Source organism: Chelonoidis abingdonii, chromosome 4 (genome assembly GCF_003597395.2).
Source record: "Chelonoidis abingdonii isolate Lonesome George chromosome 4, CheloAbing_2.0, whole genome shotgun sequence".
NCBI lineage: Eukaryota > Metazoa > Chordata > Testudines > Testudinidae > Chelonoidis > Chelonoidis abingdonii.
The window spans coordinates 68,528,194-68,546,767 of NC_133772.1; the positions used below are offsets into that span (position 1 = coordinate 68,528,194).

At 39.3% G+C, this 18,574-nt stretch overlaps 1 protein-coding gene across 6 annotated transcripts in view; it reads right to left on the minus strand.

The window, feature by feature from the left end:
• Positions 1-18,574, minus strand: part of SHANK2 (SH3 and multiple ankyrin repeat domains 2) — a 673,265-nt gene that overhangs the window by 44,682 nt on the left and 610,009 nt on the right. For 5 of the 6 annotated variants that reach the window (XM_075065248.1, XM_075065253.1, XM_075065250.1 and 2 more), the window contains 2 exons: positions 3,708-3,843; positions 534-614 (listed from right to left, as the gene is read on the minus strand). In XM_075065248.1, coding sequence (XP_074921349.1) covers positions 534-614; positions 3,708-3,843 — 217 coding nt within the window. The remainder of the gene's footprint in view (positions 1-533; positions 615-3,707; positions 3,844-18,574) is intronic. The other variant, XM_075065249.1, reaches the window with a different exon arrangement.

An 18,574-nucleotide genomic window follows, 5' to 3' on the forward strand; every position in this document is an offset into this window, starting at 1 on the left:
GGCTAAAAGTTAATGGAATATTCTATTAAGTTTGTGTTCAAACAGAAGAGGAGTCAAAGTGATATTAATATATATACACATTTTCAGGTAAGAGAGTCTAACGAGAACTAGTTGCAGTTGAAGGTGTACTGTTTTAACAACTGTCAACTTTTCAACAATGGCTTCTGGCAACTTACCTTTATCCACTAATGAGAGGCCACAGAAATTTAAAACAAAACAATATTAGATGAACTGAAAGATTAAAAAGCAAGCTAATAAAATATGATACAGCATTACTATGCCAAACTTTAATGATGCATAAAAAAATGTATCAACATTCTCTTGCAGAGCAGTAAAGGCACACATTTAAAAACAAACCAAAACAAAAAAAAACCACTCATGCACATCATGCATATTTTGAACTCTCCAGAGATGCAGCATTCCTGAAACTTTTCTATATCATGTATTGTACAGGGTGCAGTTCATTTAAAATAATTTTAACTTTTCTTTACATCTCCATTATCTCAGCATGCTTGTTAAAAACACTTTCTTACCAAGCTCTTCAAGCTCTGAGGTCATTGACTTAGACCGCAAGGTCAATGCAGTGGTTGGAGCTCGCTTTGGAGGTGGTGGGGCTTTGCATTAAATAGAAGGATATACAGTATAAGTAAATATACATCTCTGAAACATTGTATATTCACATATACACTTTTTAGATTCAGCCAAATATCATCACATGGAATATACACTTGGAAATAATTTTTTAAAATCTAATTAAATATATTCTTTATAGCAATATCAAATAAATGTACACAGTAATTTCTTTGGAGGCAGGAAACAAAACATTCAGTATGCTTTCTGAAGGGCCTAAGAGTTTCTCATGGATTGCATTTCTAACCATTTCTGGCTTTCCTACCAGCTAGTCAAAAAAATCAGCAGGCTTATAATGATATACAGTAGAAATCTTTAAGCTAAGTATTTAAACACCTCTATTTTGTAGATGTACCTATCACATTGTGTACAGACACATGTACAAAAAATAACTTTAAAAAGAGTCTGCCTCACAATAATTTGTCATCCTTTCAGGCAGTAGCCCAGGAACACAGATATACTTTACACTGTGCCCTTAAGGTCAGCTTTCAGATAGATGCATAAATCAGAGTGCACAAGCTAACCTGAGTGGTCATGATAGGAAAAGAGGTAGTTCCTCAGGTAGCTAGGAGCCAAATCATGTAGGTCTTTAAAGATTAATGCAAACATTTGGTTTGTACCTATAAGCCAGTGCACAGTCTTTGGAACAGTGACGTAAAGTTAACTCTGCTAGAGAAGTAGAGCATTAGAGTTTTTGCACCACGTGTAGCTTCCAAGTGCTTTTCAAGGAGTGCTACACTGTAGAGCAAATTAAAATAACCCTGTCTGGAGGTCATAAGAGAGTCATATGTTACAGAGAAACGTTCTTCCATCATGACAAATGTAGATAGGAAAACTGGGGACTTCTGGGGACACCAGGAGCAATCAAGGATCCTGAAGTATATCAAATTATGAAGCACCTTGACAAAGAGTAGCAAACCAATCAGGGAGACAGACAAAATTCATGCCATACTCTTTAATTAAACTAGCATCCCGTACATCCTATCTGAATTAAGGCTCATTCACCTTACTGTTATCCAAGCTCCTGTCAGACAGACACTGGGAAAGTAAAGACATAGCATTATCCAGACTCAGTGATTAATATATAGCTGTGTTGTGAATATATTAATTGCACAACAGGCCAAACTGCCTCACTGTCTCCTCCAGTGGCCTTGCAACCAATCTGTTGAGAAGTCTGCACAAGAAAGATATTTAATGGTCACCTGACCCTTTGTCCATCACTGGGAAGAGGTCTTCAGCCACAGAGACCTGGATAGTCTCTGTATAATTACCAAACCAAGACCACGGTTGACAGGGATCAAAGAAATCTGTGACCTCTAGGTGATTCAAGTGTTGCCTTTTCATTACATTCTGAATAATCTTGCCCCCCAAAAGGGGGATTATAAACACGTTAATTTGCTAAAAGTCAACATCATTGAGTAGAGGACTACTGACTGCTTGGCTTGAGAAAAATCTAGCAACCTCTCCTTCCGTAGCCAAGTGTCAACATTCACAAATTTACATGTTCACCTTATTTATGGGCAGAAAAAATAACCTATGTCAGTATAAAGAAATGCTAGGTGTCTAGAATTGCTTTATCTTACTGCGACATGTTCCATCAGTATCATTGTTAAAAATAATGGCCCAAAGAATAGTTGAATAAGCATTATTTGGGCTCAGTATATATTAAATCTAAATTACCAGTGGATTATTAAAAAGCAAAGTAAACAGAGTGCAGTGCTTCAAAAGGCACGTCTGAACAGAAATGCATTTAGTAGGACTGGTATTCATTTGTCTGACCCTTCCCATTAAAAGACTAGTGCAGGCATGACTAAAGTCTGGCCCACAGAATTCAGTGTTGATGCGGCTTAGGGGGGAATGCTCATCTTTAATACGTAGTATTACCTCGGGAGACCTCAGCTGTCAGGTCACACAGATCAATATGGAACATCCATGGTAGGAGCAAAGAAGTTAGTGTGCCTCTTACTGTTGTACTGAAGAGGTCAGCAACAATATTCTCTGATTAATACAAATTAGGTGCTTCCAGTGGCTCCTAACAAGTTGCAACTGCAGTTCCTGCTTAAGCAAACTTGGGGTACCCTTGATCAAGTGCAATTACAAAGTAATTTGGAAGATTAAATACCAAAAAAGAAAGAATACAAAGAATTGTCACAACTCTTATGGGTATAGTCTAATTTCAGTACATGGGATGCCGCACATCAATCCCCATTAAAACTGAAGGGAGTTAATATATATATAAGATTTGTGTTAACTCTTTAGTTTTAATAGGAATATGTGGGGTGTTTTTAAATGAAAAAGCTCCTATTTGGTACGAAGATACTACATGATGAAAGTAATTTTGCTACGTTGAAGTTACATCAACTCATCCTAAAATATCTGCTCTTATTGAAGCAGAAGCTTCTCCCTTCAGAGGTGGTAAGGGGGGTGAGCACACCACCCTTTCCTCTGCTAAAAGCTGAGGGAGAGATCCCCTTCTTCCTTGGCTAGAGAGGTGATAGCTACCCATCCAGTTTCAATCTATTTTAACCAGTAGGCATCTCAAAATGTATTGCTTTTTTATTAACATGTCAAGCTAAATATTTTAGTGCTTCATTTTCTTATTTTCACAGATGCAGTATTTTCAAATGAACTCAAAATTAAAATTCTCAGAGGACTTTAATAGGAGCAGAATTGGGCTCAGGCCCAAGCGTGTTTTAAAATCCCAGCCTTTTTGCCTATGGCTTTGAGTAAGGGAGAGATTTTTTTGTTCATCTCCCTCAAATACTCTAACATGTTAAAAAGTCTGAATATAAAATCTTAAAAAGCACATTGCAGAATGATCTAGGAAGATGGACTTCAGCAATGAACAAGAATGAACTACATATTTTTCTGCACAGATATACCTATAAATGAAGTCTGGCTCTGTCTTCAGCAAATGTAAATAGCTTGTAGATTACATAGTAGAATACTGTTGCATATTTAAGATGAGGAATATATTATATAGCAGTCACTAAAATAATGTAAATAGTCTCCAGCCTACATCTTGTTTTCCTTAGAGCAATACCAGAAAAATTTAGACAGCAAAGAGAAAAATGTACCTTTCTTTCTAGCTGTATCATCTGGATCAAGATTCCTGGTTACTGTAACAACCTTAAGAACTAGGTGATTACCCCCTTGTCGAATCATGTTCACCACCTGCCTGTGGCCAACTTTCACTACATTTTCACTGTTAACCTACAAGAAAAAAAAAAGACCTTATTTTAGATCAGAATTAGAAAAAAATATTTCAACTCTAAAAATGGGGGGGAGCAGCACAGGAAGTTTACAGAATTTTTATTTTAAAATAAGGAAAATCCATTACAAAAATGGAAGTCAACTGACATGGCAACAGGAAAAATATAAACTAGATCTTAAAATATATGCACTATTTCTTTATTTCCAACGTTATCCATGAAATCAGAAGGAAGAGATTTGGGTTAGTTCAGAGTTAAATGTCACATCCCTCCGCCCCACAGAGTACAACAGGCAAAAGGACTGATTTTCTTAAGTTGACTATTTACTTCTATATTACCCACAAATATTATATCTACTGTTTTATCCTTCATATGCCCAACAGGATATTTCAAGGGTTTTCATTTCTGTTCAGATCCAGGAAATAATTCAATTTCACCCCTTTGAAGAATTCTGACACTTCACAGGCTCTTATTTTATGCTCTTCTCTATTTGCTTTTCAGTGCTCGCCCCTACCCCAACTCTGCATGAGCCCAAAGTAACAGCAGCACTGACAGCAGGGCTAGCACAATCCAAAAGCATTTTCACAGAAAAGGAGAGAACAGTAAGTTAGCTATTGTGTAACCCTAACCCGTTACATGAGCTACAGCTTAGGCTCTGCCGCTGACTGTGTATGAGACCTTGGACAAGTCATTTTGCCTACTCTGTGCCTCAGTTTCTGTATTTATAAAATAGAGGATATAGAATACTTATCTTTGGAAAGAACTTTGAGATCTTTGGATGAGAAGTGCAATATTAGTGTAAAATATTATATTGTAAAACTACTGGATCTGTGGTTTTGGAATAAACCTTTAAGATTTATATTTAAGTCACTATGTTCTATGGCTGACTATACTGAGCGCCATTGATTTAACCTGGAACTATCATTAATGAAACTGTTCAAAAATTATTCAGCATGTCAAATGACACAATAAATATTGTTCACCAAGCTTAATAATTAATGAAGCAAAACATTTCACTTAACATCTTTTACAAAGTAACCATCACAAAATACAACATAAACTACTGAACTACCCCTTGTGTGGCATCCAAGATGTGTTAACACATGGAGTCATGAATCCACATTGTAAATATTTTAACTGAGGGAAGGTGCTCTCCATCGAATATCCTCTAGCTACTTTGACCACTGTGATAGAACATCTCAAACAATGGCACAGCTTCAGTTCATTTCTACATATGGACAAATAGGAACATGCTCGAGACACTATTTTCTTTTACTGTTGTCCGTATCCACTGATTTTCCCCCACACCTTAAACTTGCCTAATATCAAATAGCAATTTTTATACACCAAGAAAAGATGCAACTGGAGTACTATTAAGTCCAAGACTATTTAAGTTAGTTCAGCTTACTCATTATTAACTGACGACAAGCAGCTGAACTCGAATTATTATTACTTATGTCAGAGCAGGATAGGAAGAAACTACATGTCACATTGGTCTTGGAAAGTATGTGCACAGAGAGCACTTTCTGCCTCCTTTACCCTCCTGTTTGAGCAGTATTTAGGTGATGAACTGAGTATGCACCTACAAATCATTCAAGACACCACAAACATAGGAACTGCCTGATTGGATCAGAGCTGAAGTCCTTCTAGTCCACAATCATCTCGCCAATAATGGCAAGCACCAGATGCTGGGGTAGGGGGAGGGGAGTGCAAGAACCCTACAGGTAGCTGTGGGACAACCTGCCTCCACCACTAGATCTCTTATTTAGAGACCGGTTTAAGCTATGCGTACACCCTCCAAAATGTTATCATTAACTATTTTATCTATCCAGTTATCCACTTGAATTTTGCCAAATTCTTGGCCTCAGTGACTTCTTGTGGCAATATGTTCACAGGTTAATTATGAATGTATCACCTTTTAATATAACTGAATATCCTATTGTTCTTGTGCTGTGAGACTAGAAGAATAGAAGTTTTATCATTTACTTCCTCTGTACCATGTATCATTTTATGTACTTTTAACATGTCCTCTCTTACTTGTCCCCTTTAAATTCCAGTCTCTTCAATGTCTTTTCTTATGAGAATGTTTTCATGCCCCTAAACACTCTCACATTTTTCTGAATCTTCTCTAATTCTGCAATATCCTTTTGGAGATGGGGTGACCAGTACTGCACACAGTATTCCAGATGAGGCTGCACCTCTAATTTATTTAGCCAAACAAGAACAAAATGCTGTTTTTTCCACCCACCATTTTGATTTATTTTTGTAGTACATAGTCCTGGAGCCTCAGTATTGTCATTCTGTGTGGCTTTCTGCAACATAAACAGTCTATCCTGACTCATTTTAAAAATGAATGGCACCATCTTTAGTTTACATTAGCATTAGAAAAATGATGATGTTGACTTGACTCTCATGTGATCTCTTAATTGTTTCTAAGTTATAATGTTGACATCGAGCACCAAGACTATTTTTCCTGCTAATGGCAATTTCAGGCTGAGAAGATAGCCAGTAAGAGATCCTTAAAATGGAAACAGTTTGCAGTATTCATCAGCAAATGGAGACAGGCAAATGTGCTAAAAGAGACTAAATTGCAGACTCCTCTATGCATGTACATTTTGTAATTATCATTAACAGATCAACATTCAAGGCCTAGTAGAATTTATACAGAAACAAATGCCAATTCTTAAAAATACAAATCAGGATGGATGAAAATCAATAGTTTAAAAACAATCAGATTTTTTAATTTAAGTTAAATGTAGGTTTATTAAAGCCAATTAAAATTATATTTGAAATTGACATCCTATTAAGATTTAAGCTTGTTATAAAATATTAAAATAATTTAAACTGAATACAAAAATATTAAGCAGTACACGTTTGCTGCCAAGTCCACAGGTCTACATTAACGTGAACTAGGCACTTTTCAGTTCATGCTAGCAGGGTGTACACAGGGCAGTTCTAACCCAACACTTAAGTGTGCTCTGCAGCTCAGACTCCTGTAATCTGCACTGCAGAGCTTTGCAGACAAGCCCAAAACCCACCACAAGGGAACCACATAATATAGAGTTGACATCCCTTGAGGAAGTATCATACCAAAATTTAGTCTTGCAGCATTAAACTTTAGGAAGGATGATTTTAACAACGGCAGTTAAGAACTCAGAACAACATACTTTACAGAATTTGACAATAAACTAGACATTCAGGACTGACCACGTATTTACTAAGCCCATCCTCTCACTAGTGACCTCTGTATAAAACCTTTATATGGTTTCATTACTATATGTTTAAAACCCATCTTCCATATATTAAATCATTGGAAATAACCAAAAGTTATGGTATTAAGTGGGAAATCATGAATTTTGGAAAGCTTGAAATTGTATTGGTGTGGGTAACAATCACTTCATTACACTCCGAATAACTATTTTAAATATCCATACGTGCAGAATTTCAACTCCACATAAAAATGAAAATTACATTAAACAATGCATTTAAATAGAGAGGAGTTGGGAGAAACCTGCACAGTTGGGAATTAGGTTCTCACTTTTTATTCAGAATATAGAGTCACAGAGTTTGAGGCCAGAAGGAATCATCAGATCATCTAATCTGACCTCCTCTATAACACAGGCTATTAAATTTCATCCAGTTACCCTTGTATTGAGCAGGGCCAGCTCCAGGCACCAGCATCCCAAGCAGGTGCTTGGGGCGGCAATCTACAAGGGGCGGCAGTCCCTGTGTTTTTTGCCACCCCAAGCAGCGTGCCAAATTGCTGCTGCAGACGGCGGGGACAGTCTGTGTGCTGTTAGGGCGGCACGTTTGTTTCTGCGGTGGCGGCAATTCAGCAGCAGCTTCTAAGTTCTGCAGCCCGCGGTGGTGTACCTTCTTCTGTCTTCATCCAGAAGACAGAAGCTGCTGCTGAATTGCCACTGCCGCCGAAACGCGCGTGCTGCCCTAACGGGAACATAGACTGCCCCCACGGTCCGCGGCGGCAATTTGGCACGCTGCTTGGGGCAGCAAAAACCGTGGAGCTGGCCCTGGTATTGAGCCCAGGTTTTTGTATGTGACAAAAGCATAAGCCTTTAATGCCCCAAATGGACTTGCCTTACCCTCCCTGATCAGTTTTTGATGATAGTGTCAAGATACCCAATTGCTCACCCTATTTTAGTTCTTTAAGATCCAAGGACCTATCTGAAGTATCAGTTTCTAATCCAGGCACCAGTTCACAGACTTTAAATGCTGGCTGCAGTATTTTTTTTTAATTTTTTTTTTTTTTAAAAAGAGATGACTGAAAGAACATGACAAAAGCTACTATAAAATTCCTTACACCTTCCTAGCATCTGGTATTGGCTGATGTATCTGAGACAGGGCATTAATTTAGCTACACCACTGGCATCTGGTAGGGTAACTCCTAAGTTCCTAAATATATTTTATGAATTAGAATGAATCTTTTACTGCCTAAGAAACTCCCATTATTAAACAATTCAACAAGCAAATTACTCCATTACAGAACACAAGTATTTCTAATTAGAATCTATATGTTGCATTTACTATTTTTAAAATCTGAAGTTATTTCTTTTAAAAGAGTCAAAGTCAGTACTGATTAGAAGACACCCTCTAATGTTTTCAGAAAAAAGTTTGAGTTACAATAAATCAACAGAATATTTGCACAGTTTACTATAAAAAGTGACAAATGGCACCATCTGTTGACATATCATTATGGACAATGATGTTATTTAACATTTGGAGCAGGAACAAATTTATACAAGGAATATTTTTCAAAAACTGTCTCAGACTCGATCTATAATTGAATGTGTACAATGGGTTTGTTAAAGAGGCACAGATACATGACATTAAAAAGATGTTGAAACAAAGAATTTTTATTACAAGAATAAAGATGTTGAAAGGAGGCATGAGGGTACTTTGCTTCTAGAAAGCAGTGGAAGCATATGGTGTGGTTAAACCAGAGCAGAACCAACTAACTGGTGTCTCACATCCATTATCACCACCACCACCCTACTGGAGAGACCTTGTAGACTCTGGATTATAAATAAAAGGTACCGAATGACAAAACTCCATTGACTTCAATGGGGCCAAGATTTCATGCCTGATTTTCTGTTGTACTGCAGCTTCTGCAGCCATTTATGCCTGTGCAGTGAATGCAAAGTGAATATAAAACTGTTTCAATTCAGAATGGTGCTGTTTTACACCCACTGTCCTCTGGTGTACACAACAGAAAATCGGTGTAAAACATTGTTCATCATGGATGAAAATGGACTACTTTCCAACTATCACACAATGATACTACTATTTAATTGTACAGGCTTTAATACAATAAATATGGAGTGCTATTATCTGAATAGTACTGCTGCCAAAAATATCTGCATCAACTCTGCCCAATAGTTTTAATTTGATATTATTCCTGTAGGACTTCTGTAGGTATAAGTAATTTGGCAATAGTGCTTCTTTGCTTCTCTATGAAAGCCTTTGCAAAGAATAATCCCAGATGACTACTGCATTTGTCCAACTTGTTCTTTAAAATCTGACTGAAGAAGGTAGTTGTTATAATCAATGAAGTACTTAAATGTATATTTCTCCTGTGCCAATTCCTTTAATGGCATAGAAACTCTAGCAGAGTGGATTAAAAGATGGATCTTGGTATTAAATATAATTATGTTATCTGAAATATAACAAAAATGGTTTTCATCTTGAAGTTTCACTTGTTTAAAAAAATCCTGTATAAAATGATTATGTTGTTTTCAAACTCAATGTATTTGCTGGCTGTGGATTTTGTACAAAAAAATTAAGCAACAGTCATGAGGCAAACACACACTTTTGGGTTTATTAAAGACAAACACATTATTTTGAATTTGTATATATCAGTACTGATTTCAAATGTGCACAATTAACACGTGGGTTCTCCAGAGGAGAAGACTACTATTGGATATGAAAGCTTTGGCTTTTAATGACTGAAGACAGTAATTGGAGAAGATGCAGATGACAGTTTGATGGAGTGCTGTAAGACACTGTTCAACAACAGCAGACACATATTACAACAAATTAGCTTCATTAATAGAAAAGTAGAACCATGCATTTCCACAGGAATATATTATGTATATGGCCATGTATCACCTACCATTAAGGCATCCATCCTACTGTATCATTTTGGACATACCTCTGCTTTCAAGTACACAGTGAAAACTGAAACTAAACTTAAATTTAGGAAAGAAAGGAATATATACAGTGCTGCCCCTTACATTTGTCATTTGCTTTAGATAAAGTACTGGTGGGGAGTGGCTGATCAAAACACAAGATGGTGCTATGGATTAGCCACTCTATGATGGGTATGTGCCTTAACCATTAGGCTATTGGATGTTCCCAGGTGGGTCTTTCTCAATCTCTCCTGTTGAAGCTGGTCCACTTTCTATAACATTCCTGCATAGTCACCAGGCCAGAGAAAGAGAGAGGGAGAGAGAAAATGACTTGAGCCTGGTGGTTCAAGCACTCACCTGGGAGGTGGGATAACCCATGTGATATCCCCCAGCTCCATGAATAATTCCTTTTATAAAGTGGAACACTTCAACGGGAAAGACAGAGTTGCAACCCCTCACCTGGTGGTAAGTACACTCACTTGGGGGTGGGGAGATGTAGATTCAAGTCACCCCTCCAGAGTGAGGATTCAAACATGCGTCTCCCACATCCCAGCTGAATGCCTTAACTACTGGGTATAAGTGGGCAACCCTACCATCACCATTTTGTGACTACAGCCCTTTTCTTTTCTTTTCCTTTCCTTTTTTTTAAAATACCCAAGATGAAGTGTTCCATTCAACAGAAATACATTTTTTCAGTTTGCCAATTTTTTTTTATTTTGATTCAACTCAAACCAATTAGAAAAATCAGAACTGCCAGCTAACTGAAAAAAATCAGTTATTTACACAGTTATTTGCATAAGGACAACATTATGTAGGGCCTCCTAAGGGACAGCAGCCTAAATATGCATCAATAAAAGAGGGGGCCAATGGTCAGATTTTAGCCATGGCAGTGAGGCAGACTAACGACAATCATAAAAAGAATAGGCCAGTTATTTAATTTAAAACCATCAGATGCAACAACTGCTCACAACACTGAAAATTACCGCAATGCCTAAAAGCTGAATATACTTCAAAAATGAAATAAAATATGGAATTGACCCAGAGAATGCTGCAAAGCCAATTTTTGTGGATTTAATATTAAACACACACAAACACACACACAGGCAGTTGTTTTGCTTGCCCCAAATGTGGCTTTTTCATGCGATGTACTCTTCATGCTAGATGGGGAGATTTGATTATTGCTAAACATACATCATCCCATACAAAGTAGCTCTATTAGAGCACCATTATTTTCCCCTTTCCAACAAGATTAGGCTATAAACAGACTTGCCAAGATCTGAATAGCGCTACTGGATTTACATGTGGATTTTGGTACATTGTACTGTGCGAGCCAAGCCACTGAAATTAATCAATGATTTCCTGTGTGGCAATCCAAACATTAAAACATGGTAACAGTGGCACATAAAATATGTAACCACTTCAGCACCTCTGACAAGTTTACACAAATACTGACTGAGCTGCAGCAGAAGCATAAGAAACCTCATCTGAAGTAGATAGTTCCTCATTGGAACTCAACTTCTAATATGCTTAAGCAACTCTTGAAGTAAGAGACCATTTATGCCTGGGCAGGCAAGCAGGAAAAAACCTTTGGTAAGGGAGCTGATATCCTGATCTCCAAAATGTGTGTCTTAAATTTTACACACACAGTCACGATTAGCAGTTCCATACATGCTGTTTACTTGAAATGACAGTTTCAAGTATTTTTCGATTTAGAAACAAACACTGGTGAGACACAGAACTTGACATTTGGAAACTCAAATCTGAAATTTGTTTTCTCAATGATTTTTATACCAGCACACTTGCTCACTGCTTTGTTATTGGATAGCTCATAAATGCTATGCTTCTGGATTGAATTTGAGGTTTCTTCAAAGAAAAAAAGTAATGAAATATTTACAACATTTGGGAAAATAATACATTCAAAAATTACAGGGAACACTATGAAGTCCATCAAGTATTACACTATACTTCTAACTTTTTGGGGAAGGAGCTAAGATACAATGGTGGCAGGATACAGTACAAATCCCTAATATATAGGAAAATATATCTTATTTAGATAAAAATTCATTATTTAAGATCTTTTGAAGATCCTTTTGGACACCAGTTTATCTGTTTAAATGCTGTGAACTTTCCATTGAAACTAAGCAACAAAGATTTGTCTTGAGCCTTAAACTATTACGATACGATTATGTTCTAGAAAGTAAAGTTAGAGGCAATTCCTCCTCCCTCTCTTCTCTCCATTATACTATCTCCCCAAACCCTTCCCCAATGACCATTATGCCTATTTTTTCAAACAGATGGGAGTATACAAGCAGTGTTCTTTGCTTAGTAATGTGATTTATGTATTGAAGAACAAGACTAGCAGCTGAAGTTTTCTGGGGAGGATCACATGCAGCCTATAAGATGCTTAAGTAAGCTTTACTTATATCTCTTTAAAGCTGTCTTGAGGTCACTGGTATTAAATTAATTGCTGTCTCCCAAGTGAGAGATGTTAGGACAGTGTTATTCAGAGGCTTGCATGTTAGAAGTTTAACCCCTAGACTTACTGATACAAAGACCCTTTTGAGTTGTATGAGACAATATTATTACACAGATATCCATTATGTTTATAAATAGAAATGTGCAGTAACATCACACCTGTCTCAAACTGCAGAAATAATTCTGTGTACAATTTCTATTCCATTAATGGCCTATGAGAAATGTGCTCTAGTCTGTTAAAATCTATGACAGCCTGATAAAAAATAAAATAAAAAAATCAATTGGCTCACAATGTATACCATACAATGACAAATGAGGAAAATCATAGAAGGCCAAATATATCACATCACATTATGCAATGTGACATGCTCAGCGATAAGTGTGTCAAGCAGTAACAAATAACGTTTTACAGAACATTATGTACAGCCAATTAGTAATTAACTTACTGGATTTCTAAAAGTTTTGAATCATTCTTTGGCATGGTCCACGCTACAAAGTTAGCTTGACATAAGCCACCTTGTGTTGATTTAGTTCTGCATGTATCTACACTTAAATTTATCTCCCATCGATGTAAGTGCCCCATTATGCCAACACAGTAACGCCAGCTCCCTGAGTGGCATTGAGCCATGGTTGACATACAGAGGTCGATGCAGCACGAGTGTGGACACTGCGTTACCTATATTGACCTTAACAGGCCTCCAGCAGCTGTCCCATAATGCCCGACACAAACTGCTCTGGTCACAACAGTGAACTCTACTGCCCAAGGGTCATGTAGACAAGAAACCTTCCCTTGCCCTTTAAAACCCTGTGAATTTTTGAAATGCCTTTTCCTGGTCATCCAGCTTGGTGAGCACATCTCTATCTGCTCTCCATTGTTGTGTGCAAATGCCCAACTGACCATGCTGGCTACACACTCCAAACTCACTCTGGCTTGGTATAGAGAGAAGATACTGGATCTCCTGCACCTGTGGGAAGAAGAGGCTATGCAGACACAACTCTGACACAGTCAGTGTTTCTATGGCATCTACAAGCAGATTGATCGGGACATGCAGGAGGAGTAGAACAGGAACCAGCAGCAGTGCCACGGGAAAGCCAAGGGACTGCAGCAGGCACACCAGAAGGCCAGGGAGGCCAACAATCATTCCTGTTCCGAGCCACACACCTGCTGCTTTCATGAAGACTTACATGCCACACTTGGCCGAGACCCCACCTCCACCTCGCACACCACTGTCAATACCTTTCTGATGAGCCAGAGTCACAAGCCTTTGCCGTGAACAGCGAAAAGGAGGTGGTGTACAAGGAAGAGTATGGGGGATAGGTGACTGAGGATTCACCTGTGCTGTGAGCCAGGACCTATTTTTGAGTCCAACCAGCGCCTGCAGTCGAGCACCGGTGAGCCTGAAGCTGGGGAAGTAACCTTGGGAAATTTATTTACACACTTACAGTGATGGTGACCGCCAACTTATCAGGAGAAAGCTATCAAATTTTCATTAATTTATTTATATCAGAAGAAGTAGCAGTACAACAAAGAAAGGTAGCATTGCTATCTGCTTTCCATTACCCCTTTAGAGTTAGGCAGGGGGGCCACGTGGAGCAGTTTCTTTATGTACACAGGGATATCCCTTGAATCCTGAGAGATCTTAATGCAACTTCCATTGAGGTAAACTGCAATCCTCTGCGAAAGGTTTCTAAGGATGCCTGCCTTATTTCTTCCTCCACAGTAGAACACTTTCCCACCCCAATCGGCAATAACTTCGATAGGCACCATTGCCATATACAAGCTATCAGCCTACAGGTATGGGCGACTTTGGGATGCCAGCAGTAGCTGTGCTCTCTGTGCCTTTGTTATCCTCCGGAGTGAGATACCAGCTAAAACCACCATCACCTGTCAAAATGGAGCCAGTATTCAGCCAGTGTCCTATACTCAGTTTAATGCAACTGAGCAATTCCTTTCTCATGTCCCTCTCTCCTGGCGGGTCATACCCATCATGGCTTGAGCTGAGATTGGCACTGGGTATCAGGAACTCCAAAGCAGAAGTGCCAATAAGTGTTTTGTTTAACATTTTAGGGGAACAAGGGAAGGGGGGAGGAAGTTCTGAATCTTAAGATTTACTTTCCATTCCTTTTATGTGACAATACCGCTTCTCTGTGTTATTTGTACCTGTGGCAGTTGCGGCCTTGAGCTTTACACCCTCAACCCCAGCGGCACAGCTAAGCCAAATAAGGAGGGGGGAAAAAAGGGGACACAGGAAGTCATTCTGTGAGATCCTGCAAGCCAATGCTGCAGCAGACCTTTAACAGAGTGCCTGGAGAATGAATATTGCAGACTTATGGAGCAGGATAGGGCAAGTTTCCACAATGTGATCGCCACTTGCTTCTCCACTGTCAGTGCAGCTCTCAGTTTGGTATTCCTGTGTTGGATGGTTGGGGCAAGCTCAGACAGATAGATCCAGGAATGTGACCTTTCACATCTGAGAGCTCAGCAGCCACTGCTCATCATCCCAAACCTGCATTATGATGCAATTCCACCAGTCAGTGCTTGTTTCTCAGGTCCTCCACCACCTTCAGCTGTTCAATGAATGTCACCAAAAACTTTGAATTGGTCCTCAGTATGTCTCACCGCAAACTGACCACCAGGAAATCATGACGTTCCCTAGGGTTTTTCTTGCAGCTCTGCAAATACCAGAGAATCAGGTGTCCTGTGTTTGCAACACTCACAACAATAGCGCAGATCCTCCATGCCTCTGTCAGAGATGGCAGACAACAAGTAGTCTCACAAGTGGGTTTGTGGGAAACTGAAATATGTGAAAAAATTATGGAACGAAGAACGTTGCACTATGGGAAGTTGATTTTTTGCTCCCAGTCACCCCTGAAAGATTTGTTTTAGCTCCACCATGCATTGCCAAAACTTTCAAAACGATAGTATGCTTAACAGTGCTGGGCTGCAAACTGGGATACTTACTGATGGCACACTGTACATCGACACAAGCACTCCTGGTGATTACACACAACACTGATGCATGGAGCTGGTATACATGTGCATAAGTGCTATACTAACTGTGGTGCCTGAATGCTGACGCAACTTGTTTCAGCAACATTTTGTAGTGTAGACATGACCTTATTTTGTTAGTGTCACTTTCATGCAGCCCTCAGAAAAGATTGATAAAGTGAATAAACTGGTGAATAAGTTAGATATTTACCACTTACTGGGACATTTTATTCGAACATGTATTTATATTGCATGGACGCATCCATATACTTGTACATTCGTGGGTGTTGGAGAGAGATATATAATGGCCAAAAAAAAAAAGTCCTGTTCTTTGCAGTATGGATATTAGAATTTGTTCGGATTCACTTTGTGGTCTTTCATTCAGATTATTCCTGAGATCACTACCCACCGCTTTGGCATATGTAAATTTGTAACAGCAGCACCAGATCCCATTGAAATACTGGAAAAGGTTTAAGACACAAACATATTTGAGGACAGCTGAGGGGGATAAACAGAGTTAGTTTCTATGTGTAACAAGGAAGTTTTTACGGGAGGGTAGACATCTTCTTTTGAAATTTCCTGGGTGGACTGCATAATTTTCAAAGATCTCAGGATACATACTGAAAAGCGTATCAACCTTAATGGAAGAGTCCTATAGAATGTAATAGAAAATGATAGCTTTTCTATAATCTTCTTTTCACCATTCTTTAGAATTATGAATCAAGAAAAATCTCTACTGCATTCTGTGGGACAGTTGTACAAAACTACAGAAAAAACCGTAAGGTCTCCACGTTCTTAGAGAAATCTCATCCCTATTAGATTCTCAATCCTAATCGCCATAAAGAAACCAACAAAAATAGATAAATCACTGACTTAAGAATTACACTTCTATGTGAACACTTGGAGATAGAATAATTTAGAAAATCCTGTATTGGACCTAGTATCAGAGGGGTAGCCGTGTTAGTCTGGATCTGTAAAAGCAGATCCAGATCCAGCAGATCCAAAAGCACTTTTACCTGCGTCTGAAGAAGCGGGTATTCACCCACGAAAGCTCACGCTCCAAAACGTCTGTTAGTCTATAAGGTGCCACAGGATTCTCTGCTGCTTGTATTGGACCTAGGTTTTTCTGAGGACAATCAAGCTCCTAATCATCAGCACAAATCAGTAAGAAGGGAAGAACATATACAGACTAATACTTTTTAAAAAGCTCATCTTCTCATTCAATGGTTGCTCCTAACCCTAACGTTAAAAGCTGCATCTTCTCTGTGATCAGTTTAGGAGAAAATGAGATCAATATTTTAGGATACATGGGCAATCGGAATAACAACATACCTCCTTTTCCAACATTTTCTTTAGGATTAAAGTTCTAAAAACATTTTTCTCTAAAGAATTTATATTTTCTGTATATTGAAATGAAAAAAAGGGTCTTCTTTAAACGGGAGTATTCTGTAAAAGTCCATCTTTAGAGAACAAGCAATGGAAATACACCCAAGTCAACAGACCCCTCTGCTTCCTGATTCCTCAATGGGTTATTATTTGTCTCATAAAAAAGAATTCCCATGTAACACAAAAAACACCATTTCAATAGTATTGCTGCTGTGCAGCCAGGTGCAGAACCTGTTGTGTTACATTACAGGCTTGCCAAGTTGGAAGAAGGTATTTATATGAACTATGACAGAGATTGCTGCTTGTTTACTGCCCATGCCAGGGGCAGCTTCAAGACTCTTGGCATTTATTTTAGCCTGAGCCCCAGGCCCTTTAAATCGCAGCTGGAGTCCCGGGTAATTGGAAGCTGTGGTAAGTAAAGAAAACCATCCTGAGACACACATACAGAAGACCTAAGCACCACTCAGTAACCTGGAGATGCCCCCATTAAACAGAATTACTGTCTCCATTAAGTAGTACTCATTGCTATTATGAATCACTGGATTTAAGTCATGTTTCCTAGGATGTGTCACAATTAAGCACATCTCAGTGGAATATACTGTTATCAATGGAATTATACTTTGGATGAATTTGGCCAATCATTTTCACATGGTAACTTGAGAGAAAGATTCCATATTTTTGTAAGATGGGGGAAAAAAATTCTATTGCTGCATAATCCATTACAGTATTTCACAGAAAACAACCACCTCCCAAAAAACAAAAACCTCCAAAAACACAACAGAACGAAACCCACCACCATACACATCGAACAGCTTTTTATTCCTGTGAACACTTCAAAATGGTACAGTGATTGATTGGTACAGTAAAAGCTGTGTTATCTGGCACTTTTACAAACTGGAAAGCTCTAGAAACCAGCATTTTTGTTAGGGTTGCCAGGTATCCAGATCCGGGCAGCACTCACCTTGGCCATAAGCAGTGACACGACCCTGCTGCTCTTAGGCAGAGGAGCAGCCAGGTGGCTCTGCGTGCTGTCCCACCCCATCCACAGCACTGGCTCAGCAGCTCCCAACTGGCCGGAAACCGCAGCCAATGGGAGCTGCGGGGGCAGCATCTGCGGGCAGAGGCAGTGCACAGTGCTCCACCTTGGACAACAGGAACATGTTCCCACTTGCGGGGAGCTGCCTAAGGTGAGCGCTGCCCAGATCTGGCACCGCAAAACCCCTCCCTCACCCCAGTCCCCCACCCCCTCCCACACTCAAACTCCCTCCCTTCACTGGCAAGTATAACTCTTAGTTAACCGGAATATTTGACTAGCCAGCACCTCCTATTCCCCCAACATGCTGGATAACAAAGCTCAGTATATGTCTGAACAAATCTGGATCAGAGTTGTGACTTTTACTTGATATTGTAACAGGGGTGAAAGTAAGGCAGTACGGGCCGGTATGGTGCACCAGTAAAAAGTGGCCGCTTGTACTGCTGACTTTGAAGCCTGCCACAGCAGCACTTTAACGTCCCTTCCCCTTTTGCCCCCCTGGCCAATGGGGGTGGGAGTGGGCAAAAGGAGCAGCTGCCCTGGGGCCGGTGATCTAAAAGGGCCTGAGGGCTACAGCCACTGCCCTTTAAATTGCTGCTGGAGTCCTGGGCAGCACAGCCCGCCCCTCCATCTGAGGCCCCTCCCCTTCCAGGGCACAAAGCTGTCTCTCCCCCATACCAGTAAGAGAGAAATTTTACTTTCACCC